General features: G+C 41.1%; 1 protein-coding gene across 2 annotated transcripts in view; it reads left to right on the forward strand.

Moving 5' to 3' along the window:
• The first annotated feature begins 2,212 nt into the window (after positions 1 to 2,212).
• vars2 (valyl-tRNA synthetase 2, mitochondrial) overlaps positions 2,213 to 12,570 on the forward strand; it is a 60,382-nt gene continuing 50,024 nt past the window's right edge. For both annotated transcript variants that reach the window (XM_026299666.1, XM_026299668.1), the window contains exons 1-8: positions 2,213 to 2,350; positions 2,490 to 2,691; positions 3,687 to 3,768; positions 3,885 to 3,985; positions 6,438 to 6,559; positions 6,649 to 6,715; positions 6,958 to 7,055; positions 7,139 to 7,220. In XM_026299666.1, the coding sequence (XP_026155451.1) occupies positions 2,506 to 2,691; positions 3,687 to 3,768; positions 3,885 to 3,985; positions 6,438 to 6,559; positions 6,649 to 6,715; positions 6,958 to 7,055; positions 7,139 to 7,220 (738 nt within the window). In that variant the 5' untranslated portion in view covers positions 2,213 to 2,350; positions 2,490 to 2,505. The remainder of the gene's footprint in view (positions 2,351 to 2,489; positions 2,692 to 3,686; positions 3,769 to 3,884; positions 3,986 to 6,437; positions 6,560 to 6,648; positions 6,716 to 6,957; positions 7,056 to 7,138; positions 7,221 to 12,570) is intronic.

A 12,570-nucleotide genomic window follows, 5' to 3' on the forward strand; every position in this document is an offset into this window, starting at 1 on the left:
CAGCGTTAAAATGGTTCCAGTCTTATTCATCGGACAGATTCCAATTTGTTCATGTCCATGATGAACCTTCCACGTGCACAAAAGTGCACGTGCATCGATTCTGCTCACCTTGTACAAGCTTCCGTTAGGCAATGTTATTAGGAAGCACTCTATTAGCCCCCAGGGGTTGACGGACACGCCAGCGTGTTTTGTGGCATCTTCTCCTGATAACGCCGAAATGAACATAAATTACTCCATCAGTTTTGATAATACAGATAAGAGCAATATATCACTTGAATCTGTAAAGGGTCAAGATTTATTTGAATACACTCAATATAACAACAAAACGCTGTGCTTTTGTAAAATAAAGAAAGCAGGCAGGGTGTGCTCTGCTTTCTCTGTCTCTTATCATCTCTCTTCACAGACACGTAAATAAAACAATTTGAATCTCAGCGAATACTTGCCTCAAGACATGAGAAATATATGCATAGAAAACTTGAAATGTCGTTTTTTAAATGAAACAATTCAAGTTGAAAACAAATCTCTTTTTACATAATCTGTATGAAAGTAAGGAGCGGTACATTTTCTCCTGTCTCACCTCATTAAAATTAATGTTATCCCGCACAGTGCACTGTTTATATGGAAATAATCTGAGGTGAGCCAGGTAATTATGTGCACGCCCGAGAAATGGCATAAAACGTCAAGCTTCATTATAGAATTTACTCACTTTTTCTGCGTGTTTTGATGATGGCACGCTACGTGGGTGAAGGAGTGCTTTGTATGTTCCAGACAGCGATGAAGAGTTTTTGTCCTCAGAGTTTTCCTCGTCATCTGAGGCATATAACACGCCTCAGATAACAAATGTTTGTATTTGCATTGTATTGGACTAATTCCCTCTCAGCCACATTCCTGACTGAAAGGCTCATTATGCAGCTCATTATGTGGGTCTTTGTCTTCTCAGGTAAATTACATGATTATTCATGATCAGGCACACCTTCCTGCTGCTCACATATTGTAGCCCAGTTTGAGCTGATTATAGTGTTATCAGACTTATTGTCTTGTATTGCCAGAGTTAGCTTTCTGCAGCTTTATGTTCCTTATTGTCCTGCTTAGTTTCACCTGTGTTTAATTCATGCCCTGCGCTTTTATACCAGTGGCTGTTCCTTTGTTTTCTGCTGGATTGTTTCGTTAAATTTTGGCATAGTCTTTAAGCTGAATTATGCTTTCTGCATGTACATGCCCGGAACACCTCCCCAGGGAGGCACCCAGGACAGATGCCCGAGCCACCTCAACTGGCTCCTCTCAATGTGGAGGAGCAGCGGCTCTACTCTGAGCTCCTCCTGGGTGACCAAGCTCCTTACCCTATCTTTAAGGGAGCACCCGGCCACACTGCGAAGGAAGCTCATTTCAGCCGCTTGTATCCGAGACCTTGTCCTTTCGGTCATGACCCAAAGCTCATGACCATAGGTGAGAGTAGGAATGTAGATCGATCGTGAGCTAATTAAACACCACAGATTGGATCATGATGGTATCAGGTTTGTAGTCGCACTTATTAGAGATGCGCTCACATCTCCCACCCAACGTAGTAATGCTATAATGCCAGAAGTTAAAGTGATTATAACACTGAGGTATTTGGCAACTGGAGAAATGCAACAGTGCAGTAGTGATTACAAGTAATAAAATCAGTACGGTAAATAAATGTAAGCACTTAAATATAGTAACTACTGCATGGAAATTGGTAAACACATTTTCAACATTTGGCTGTTTAATTAACTTTAAGATATTTAGCCTACAGAAACTTTGCATAAAGTAGCCTGTATTCATGATTATACACTTTCTTAATACAAACATTTTATGATTTCACTATCCATTATATTATCATATATTCTATTTTCACAAAGACCACATTTTAAGACCTTTACAGATCAACCAATCACAGTCCTTGAAATGCTGCGTCATCCCTAGCAACGGGGTCAACCCCACCCCCTCACTAAGATAAATGTTTTTGTACTTTTCTTACTCAGAATTGCTCTGAGAAGTTTCCTAAATCAATTTTAGTCTAGGACTCCCAGCTAGGACTTTTTAGGCTACAATAGGAGCTCTCTGAGAGGATAAGCTTTGTGAATACAGGCCCTTGAGCCTGTCCCAGCTGTCTTTGGGTAAAGGGCAGGGGTACTAATACACGATATACTAATATAGTAGATGGCGGTAATGCACCTTAACGTTGGATGCCAACCGAGGAAGAAGAAGAAGAGTCAGCAGCAGTAGAAGAAGAAGAAGAAGCGTCATCACCGGAAGAAGAGCAATGATGAAATAACGTTGGCGAACCTAAGGTCGTGGCGGGATGTTAGCGCTCTCAGTGTATTGAAAAGTTAGTAAAAAAATCGGTATTGTAAGCAACGTTAGTTGAAATTCTAGGTTAACTGCATTGCAGATAAATGTGTTTCACGTGTAGTTACACATTTCTGTGACCATAGTCTTTCTGTGTGTTGTTTTTTTTTGCCCAACAGTTGTGTGCTATTGAGGATGATGAGGGCAAATCGCATCATCAGTTTGAAGCTATCCGGGAGAGGAGCAGCCATATTCTGTACCAGCAGATCAACAAAACCCTCATCCTCTTCATCTCAGCAAAAATCCTCTCCACGGGCCAAAGCTGAGAAATTGAAGCGAAGACGGGAGCGGGAGGAGACTATATTGTTAAATCGAAACAGTGTAAGTAGGAAAGAAGCATCACAGAAATTTAACTGTCTAAAATTGAATACTGAATCTGGTAGGCATTTTTTCCTCTATGATTTTGTATTGATTTTATGTCTGATTGTTGTGTGTTGTGCATTCAAAACGTGTCAAAAGAGAAAGATCTGGAGTTTAGGATTCATAATAAACTCAATAGCAATGTTGGGTTTGTGGTTTACCCGTAAATATAAACATGGTAAAGCAATACTCCAGTAATTTATATGGTCCCATAAGTTTGGGATCTTACAATAAAGAAGCCATTGCTTGGTCACAAGCAGAGAGACAAGATAACCTGACTTAGTTGCTAATATGGGTGCACCACCAAAAACACTGGACACAACCAATCCTAGAATGCAGCATTATAGGATAATTTCATTAGACACTTCTTGTTAGGTAAATACCTTTGCTTGTCATACCCTACACCTCCAGTCCAAACAGAGATTATGTTAAATCAGTGTGACTTCATCATGGTTCAACAAAATTGCCAGGCATTTAGTGAGGAAAAAAATGTGTTGTCACAGTTCTTATATGGGTAATTGCTAATTGTAATTCTAGCAGAGCCATTACAAACTATAAGTCTCTGTGAGAGTAGTACTGTATTTTGGAGCCTTAAACAGGATGAAAAGCTAAAGAAGTAATTATTTCTCTTTAGTACACCAAAACATTATTGATTCTTTTCTGTTGTGGAGGCTTCAGTAGAAGTGAATCGATGAACACAGTATGCTGAAACAGTGACTTCACAGCAGTAAAACAAGCTTTGGATCTTCAGTATAATAGAGCAGTTGTTACCTAAATGTATTACTAATGATGCTCTTCATGATCTCCAGTTTTAATAAAATAAGCTTGTAAAAAGCCTTTCTGTTACACATGATGTTTCAGGAAGGACAATGGTAAAAATAAAATAAAGATATGTTTGTTCTGCCCAAATGCATAGTTGACCTAAACTGTGTCAATATTGATGTGTTTGTTTTCAGAGTGTTGATGATAAAAAAGTGAAACTGAGTGATAAGGAGAAGATTGTGTACCCTATCTGCAAACCTCCTGGGACAAAGAAAGGTAAGAGACTCACTGTCACTGCTGTTGGTAAACCAGGGATACCAGCCTAGTACAGGTCTACCTATTGTGGATTTCTGCAGACTTAGTATTTATTTATTTTTTTTATTTTTTTGTAGACACCAGCTTTCCATTCCCATCTTCATACAGCCCAGAGTATGTGGAGTCCAGCTGGTATCAGTGGTGGGAGAAAGAGGGATTTTTCAGTCCAGAGCAACATGTGAGGACTTTATAATAGAACAGATAAAATTTGAAAAAATTTCTTAAATAATGCTGTTTTTGGACAATTCACACTGTTGCCTAACAGCAAGAAAGTTCTGTATTCTGTATTCGTATCTTTCAATCCTGTTCGAATGTGGGGCTTTTCTGTATGAGTCTGCATTTTCTCCATGTTAGCATGGGTGTTCTCCGTGTTGTCTGCGTTCTTTCCACAGTCGAAATACATGTTGGTTAGGTTAATTGGCGACTCTGAATTGCCTGCAGGTTGAATGTGAGTGTATGTGTTACCTTGGCAATAAACTGGTGATAGGTCCAGGGTGTACCACTGTTTTACAACAAAAAATACCAAGCCATTTGCTGGAGATTTGATAGTATTTTTTGATTAAAGCAGCACTATGTAGTTTTTCGATCTTAAAATAATGTCTCTAAAATTATTTCAGTGGTAGAACAACTCTTAATTGGACGAATTCTACTGCCGCTGGAGCCTGAGCAGGCTCACGTCGGCTGCAACAGCACATTCGTGTTCGGGTAGGATCACTCAGATCACTCAGATCATTTGTTGCCAGCGGAAGAGTGCAAACTGCTTTACGTCATGTTTTACTCATAGCCTGGATGGAGTTAGCCAGCAGCTAAGTATAAGACAAAATGATCTAACATGGAATTCTCAAAACCAATGCCATGGCAGTGCCAAAGAGGGTTTTGTTGGAGGAAGCGAAGAAAAGAAAGAGAGTGATCGGACATGAGCCCGAATACCAATTATGCTTACATTCTGGATTTGCCGGTTCCGTCAGCTTAGTTTAAAAAATTAACATGTAGTGCGCTGCCCATGGGAAAGCTTATCCTTATAATAGACAGTTGTGCTTCTCAACCTAATGGGGGAAACAAGCAAAAGCAAAAGTTACATAGTGTTGCTTTAAAATCTGGACTTTGAAAACCAGGTTGCAAGGGTTATTCAGTCCTATTTGCAAAAAACAATTGTGTGCAACCTGTTCAGCTGTTAAAGATGAACAAAAGAAACATTTTAGTTACCACACTTTTAGTAGTTCAAAAGTCAGCGAATCATCAGTTTATCATCCATTCATGATTTCCTGCTTATCCTTCTAGAGTAGTCAAGGGGCTGGAGTCAATCCTAACTGACTGGTTGAAAGAGGGTATACCCTTGACAGATCACCAGTACATCACACAGCCAACGGATAAATACAGACAATCACATCACACTCTCACGTACATTGATATTTTTAAAGCTGTTTTAAAAAAAGATATTGCATTCATAATCACATACTCACCACACTTTTCGCTTTCTTTCAGTTCGTGATAATTGATCAGAAACTTTTCATTTCTTTAACCATTATATCACAACCAAGGGTGCACACTTGGAAGTAGTATTTTCCACAAGCATACATAAATCTTAAATTCACAAAACACCTGTTGTGGAAGAGTGCTCTCCGCCTGCTGTCTTCCGTTATTAAGTTGCTCAAAAAAGACAAATATAAAGACAAATTCAACATTCTCCCCACTCTAGTTGTGTTATTACCACTACAGCCACTGCATGTTTGTGTTCAATATAGACCAATGAACATTATTTCAAACATTGCAGCAAAGATTCAAACAAAATGGGATTTCTTTGGAAAACTGTAAATGAACTTTGAAAGTTTAATCAACAACAGGTTAACTTTATCATCAGTGAGTCTTGTATACCCATGACCCTGTCGTCTGTTCACTTTGTCCTTCCTTAGACAACATTTGGTTGGTTCTAACCACTGCAGACCAGGGACACCCAACAAGATCTGTAATTTGGAAGATGCTCTGACCCAGCCATCAGTCACACCTTGGTCTCATGTCAGAGCCACTGAGATCTTTACACTTGCCTGTTTTTCCTGCTTCCAATGCATCAACTTTGAGGACTTAATGTTCATCTGCTGCTTAATATACCCATTATGTTGGCAGGTGCTAGAGTAAGATAATCAAACAAGATAATCAGTGTTCTTCACTTTATCTGTCAGTGGTCATTATGTTATGGCTGATTGGTGTATGTAAAGAGGTCAGTCTTGGTTGGAAGTACAGAGTAGATAAAACCTTGGAAGACTAATTCTAATTCTTCAATTCAGTTATTGAACTCAATTTTTTCTTCTCCTATCTTCTTGTTGCTTGCATGGTATTGTACCATTTTGTAAAAAGTCTTTTTTTTTTTTCCTAAATAAGTTCTATTGGCAGGCTGGGATAAATAATTATAACTTAAGAATCTTTCCGAATATGCCTGTATGAGCAGAGTTTTATGTTAAAGGAACAAGAATCCCATGTCATAATTACTTTCAATATTTAAAAATATCAAAATTAGGAAATGACCAATTTGCTTAAGTTGGGCTCTTAAGTACAAAAAGAAGTATGTTAAGTAGTACATTGGAGCTTTATCTGTTTTTTATCTGCTTTAAAACTTTGTCATGTCCATTTAGGAGAGGGTCTCTCATGCTGTGGATCAGACGTTCTCTCTCTGTATCCCTCCACCAAATGTGACTGGCTCTCTGCATTTGGGCCACGCTTTGACTGTAGCTGTAGAAGATGCTCTGGTTCGATGGTAATTGCCAACTACATGTTGTGTGAAATGTTACTAAAATTGTTTGAGATGTTGATGGAGCAGCAACATATCAAATTGTAATTCAACAGGAGAAGGATGCAAGGTTACAGAGTGCTATGGGTCCCTGGGTGTGACCATGCGGGTATTGCAACACAGGTATGACAGCTTTCTCAGATTTTCCTCGTAACACAGTAGTTTGGGATTTAAAGGAAAGGGTCACATTAGGCACATAAGCAAGCTGAAAGAAATTATCATCCTCTTCATAAAGTTAGGGTTTTTTTTTTTTTTTTTTCGAACTTTAGAAAACTTGCTCCAGAACCACATTATTAAATTATTAAATTTTCACATATCAACTGCTATTCCTTATAATCTCATTCAGTCATTTTTGTACATGTTAGACAGTGGTAGAGAGGAGACTGCTGAACCAAGAAGGGAAGCACAGACAGGATTTCACCAGAGAAGAGTTTCTACAGGAGCTGTGGAAATGGAAAAATCAGTGAGTCTTCACCTTAATTTCTACTGTTAAGTTGATGCACCATTTGAATCATTGGGTTGATTAATGTTATCCTCACGTCTTAGGAAAGGAGAAGAGATCTACCACCAACTGAGGAGACTTGGAGCGTCTCTAGACTGGAGCAGAGCCTGTTTCACTATGGATCCAGTAAGGCACCAGTTGCATATGTTGCCTGCTTATAATACCAGCTGGAAAATGTTCCAAAGTGGTAGGGGTGACCAGTAGGAGTGTGTGATATTAAAATGTGACAATGTTTATCGTGAGGTGAAAAGCTGTCCAAATACATAACTTTTATATAGCTTTTACAATGTAATTTTACATAGAGTTGCTGAGATTCAAAACATCATACTTTTTCACCACAGTATGGTTCTGCCTCCCATTCTGGAAACCCTGGGAACCACAAGTAGACCTGTACTCTGAAAGCAAAGTGCTCTATTGACATAATATGGGTAAATAAGTAAATAAATAAATAAAGGTCTGTAAGGTATGAAGGAGCTTGATCATGAAGGGATTTGTATGTGAGGGGAAGGATTTTAAATTCTTTTCTGGATTTTACAGGGAGCCAATGAAGAGAAGCTAATATAGGAGAAATATGATCATGAATATGAAATATGACGGCTGCAGCATTCTGGATTAACTGGAGGCTTTTTATGGAGTTACTGGAACATCCGGACATGTGTTACAGTAGTCTAGCCTTGAAGTAACAAATGCATGGACTAGTTTTTCCTGCATCAGTCTCATCATGAGACAGGATGTTCCTATTTTTTGCAATATTTCCCAAGTGAAAGAAGCCAGTTCTTCATATTTGTTTTATGTGTGAATTAAGGGACATATTCTTGGTCAAAAATAACTCCATATCTGGTATGGTAGGACAAGTATAGAAACTAGTCCATTATCTGAGGCTAAGAGAAGATGTTCGGTGACTTAACAGTGCTGTTTCTGTACTATGATGTGCTCTAAATCCTGATTGAAAATCTTCAAATAGTTCATTTCTGTGTAAGTGGTTACATAGCTGCTTAGCGACAGCATTTTCAAGGATTTTAGAAATAAATGGTAGGTTGGATGTTGGTCTATAATTATTAGAGTCGAACCAATATGGTTTTTTTAGGGTCGATACCGATATGAAGTTAAAGAAAATTCCGCTATTGGTATATCGGCTTATAGTATAGTACCGATCAAAAGTTTGGATACACTTGCACAGGCAATGGCATTTCAATTCGTGTGTCCAAACTTCTGATTTGTACTGTACATAGAATACACTATACATGAACAGAAAATAAAAAATTTCCCTTCTCACCCCTATGGGTGGTGTGTGTGTGTGTGCCTTCCTTGATCTCGGGTCCTCTACCAGAGGCCTGGGAGTTTGAGGGTTCTTCGCAGTATCTTAGCTGTTCCTAGCACTGCCCTCTTCTGGACTGAGATCTCCGATGTTGTTCCTGGGATCTGTTGGAGCCACTCTCCCAGTTTGGGGGTCACAGGTTGGTTAGCCATCACCTGTTTGTCGGTCTGTATCTGGAAGTCCCACAGGATCTTAGCTCGGTCATTCTCCCTCACCTTTGGAGGTGTGTCCCATTTTGACCTTGGGACCTCCAGCCCATACTCGGCACAGATGTTCCTGTACACTATGCCGGCCACTTGGTTATGGCGTTCCATGTATGCTCTCCCTGCTAGCATCTTACAACCCGCTGTTATGTGCTGGATTGTCTCAGGGGCATGTTCTTGTGCTGCTACGATTAGTGCCTCTGTGCTGTCTTTCAGTCCAGCTTTTTCCAGCCACCAGTAGGACTTCTATCTATCAGCAACTTCTTGTATCTGTCGGTGGTACATGCCGTGCAGGGGTTTGTCCTGCCATGATGGTTCTTGCTCTTCTTCCGCTGCATCGGGCTTCTGTTGCCTGAGATATTCACTAAGTATTCCATCGCTTGGGGCCATCTTCCTGATGTACTCGTGGATCTTGGCTGTTTCATCTTGGATGGTGGCTCTGACGCTCACCAGTCCCCGGCCTCCTTCCTTCCTCTTAGTGTACAGTCTCCGGATGCTGGATTTGGGGTGGAGTCCTCCATGCATTGTGAAGAGCTTCCTTGTCTTGACATCAGTGGCTTCTATGTCCTCTTTTAGCCAGCTTATTATGCCAGCGGGGTATCTGATGACCGACAGGGCGTAGGTGTTGATGGCTTGGACCTTGTTCTTCCCATTTAGCTGACTTCTTAGGACTTGCCTTACTCTCTGTCGGTATTTGGCTGTGGCTGCTTTCCTTGCGGCTTCTTCTTGGTTCCCATTTGCCTGTGGAATTTCCAAGGTACTTGTAGCTTCCCTCAACATCCGCTATGCTGCCTTCTGGGAGTTCAACTCCTTCAGTCCTGACAACCTTCCCTCTCTTTGTTATCATTCGACCACACTTGTCCAGTCCGAATGACATTCCAATGTCGCTGCTGTATATCCTGGTGGTGTGGATCAGTGAGTCGATGTCTCGCTCAGTCCTGGCATACAGCTTGATGTCATCCATGTACAGGAGGTGGCTGATTGTTGCCCCATTTCGTAGTCGGTATCCGAAGCCCGTTTTAGTGATGATCTGGCTGAGGGGGTTCAGGCCTATGCAGAACAGCAGCGGGGACAGAGCATCTTCTTGGTAGAAGCCGCACTTGATGGAGACTTGTGCTATCGGCTTGAGGTTGGCTACTAGGGTTGTTTTCCACAGTCCCATTGAGTTCCTTATGAAGGTTCTTAGGGCCCTATTGATGTTGTACAGCTCCAGACATTCCAGGATCCATGTGTGAGGCATTGAGTCGTAGGCTTTCTTGTAGTCAATCCAGGCGGTGCACAGGTTGGTCTGCCTGGTCTTACAGTCTCGAGTGACCGCTTTATCCACCAGTAGTTGATATATATATATATATATATAGAATAGAATTTAAAATCCTTCTTCTCACATACAAATCCCTTCATAATCAAGCTCCTTCATACCTTAAAGACCTCATAGTACCATATTATCCCAATAGACCACTTCGCTCTCAGAGTGCAGGTCTACTTGCGGTTCCCAGAGTTTCCAAAAGCAGACTGGGAGGCAGAGCCTTTAGTTATCAAGCTCCTCTCCTGTGGAACCAGCGCTGGATCAAGACTAGATCCAGGGGTCTGGTTTGATCACTGCAGTCTTAAAAGCCTGCGGTACTTAGCCTGTAACTAGACATATATTTACCAAGTCTAATAAAGATGAGCCAACTAATGGCAGGGTTTCTTTGAGCAGTCTAGTTATTATTGGGTCTTAAGAGACATGTTAGATGAATCTGAAATTAAGTGAGGCTTTTTGTATTTTAACCCTCTGGGGTCTGAGGGGGTTTTTGGGGCCTGGACAAATTTTGACATGTCCTGACATTTGTGCTTTTTTCAGTGTTTTTTAAACATATTAATGTCTAAAGTCTAATAACACTGTAATCAGCACAAAATTGGCTACAATAATATGTGAGCATCAAGTTTATACATTATTGTGTTTTTGAGAAAAAAGTGGTTATGCATGGTTAGTGAAAAACTACAATTTTTTACTCACTGAAATAAGACCATAAAACACAAACAGAACATTGGTTCACAAGACTTTGGAGACCTGCATGTTGTAGGCTAAAGTGTTTACTTCAGAGTGCTGTGAATGTCATCTTGTTCACACATTCACAGTAAACAATACACTGATTTAAATTTTCTAAGACACGTTTTGTCCAGAAAGGCCATATGCAAGAGGGTGTGTCTGAGGATGAATAGTCATGTGATTTACCTGAGAACACAAAAGACGCACTGAACGACCAGACAAAGCCGCGCATAATGAGCCTTTCAGTCAATGTAGATGGGACGGATTAGTGCTGTACAATACAACACAATGAGGAGCCAAACGATCCTCATTTGAGTTAAAATCAGTGTTTTTACTCTGAGGACAAACTAAACTGTTTGTCTTTGTGTGGAATGTAAGGAGCGCCGCTTCACGTGCGTAACGCGCCATCATCCAAACGCGCCGAAAAAGTGAGTAAATTCTATGATGAAGTTTGATATTTTGTGTCATTTCTCGGGGGCGTGCACATATTTACCTGGTTCACCTGAGATTATTTACATGTGAACAGTGGACAGTGTACAAGGCGGGACCGCATTACCTGTAATGAGGTGAGACAGGAAAAAACGGACTTCTCCTTACGTTCATACGGATTAAATAAAAAGTGATGATTTGTTTTTGACTTGAATTGTTTCACTCGAAAACATTTCAAGCTTTCTAGCCATATAATTCTTATTTTTATGAGGCAAGTATTCGCTGTGATTCTGGTTGTTTTATTTACGCGTCTGTGAAGAGAAATGGCAGAGACAGAAAAGTCTGAGAGCGCACCCTGTCGGCTTTCTTTATTTAAAAAAAGCACAATGTTTTGTTGTTATTATGATGGTATACCACTAAAAGTAGACCCTTTACAGATTTGAATGATATACTTCTTTTATCTGTACGATCAGAATTGACGGAGTAATTTAAGTTTGTTTCGGCCTTATCAGAAAAAGATGCGTCAAAACGCGCCGGCGCGTGCGTCGACCCCAGAGGGTTAATGTCTTTTCAAAGAGGTCACCGTCACGACAGGGTGCTAAAGCAGTCTGGTGGAGAGTTATGGAGAAACAAAGAGCACAAGGAGTTTTTTACAATATTATCAGGATGGATACAGAAGCTGCTGGAGCTTGTCGTTGTCCCCAACAGGGAACATACTGATGGAATCGAGGCATTATCAACAGAAATACCAAACAAAAACAAACAGGTGCCATAACAGCTATTTATGCTAAGGACATCTCCACAAAGTTCAGAGAAAAGATTTTCCACTGCAAACCGCCGGTAATACCCCACCAATTCTAAAAAACGCCTCACCTCTTTTTTTCATCTTGGGTTGGAGACAGGTTGCAATGGCTGCAGTCTTCTCTATTTGTGGCCTCACCTGCCCCCGTCCCAAGTGTACCTCCCTCCGTCCAACTGCACACTTCCTCGAGTTGGCGGTGAGCTCCGCCTGCCTCAGCGACTCAAGCACCGCAGCCACCCTCAGCACCCAGGTGTTGCTATGGATGATAACATCAGCATACGTTGAGTGCAGCCTCAGCACCTGATCCATCAAGCGTTTGAATGTGGGCGGGGGCACCGAAAAACCCGAATGGAAGCGTGATGAATTGGTTCAAGCCGTATGGAGTGGAGAAGGCTGTTTTTTCCTTGGACTCTGGAGATAAGGGAATCTGCCAGTAGCCCTTTGTTAAATCCAGAGTCATAAAAAATTGAGAAGTGCCGACCCAGTCTAGCAGTTCGTTGACCCGGGGCATGGGATACGCATCAAACTGTGAGGGTGAAGAGAGGGGCAGAGCTGTCAACTGATCACCACCTGGTGGTGAGTTGGATCCGCTGGCGGAGGAGGAAGCGGGACAGACTTACGGTGAGGATCTGTTGGGAATGTTTGGCCGAATCCTCTGTCAGAAGGCTGTTTAACTCCCACCTCCGAGAGAG

Source organism: Mastacembelus armatus, chromosome 11, assembly GCF_900324485.2.
Source record: "Mastacembelus armatus chromosome 11, fMasArm1.2, whole genome shotgun sequence".
NCBI lineage: Eukaryota > Metazoa > Chordata > Actinopteri > Synbranchiformes > Mastacembelidae > Mastacembelus > Mastacembelus armatus.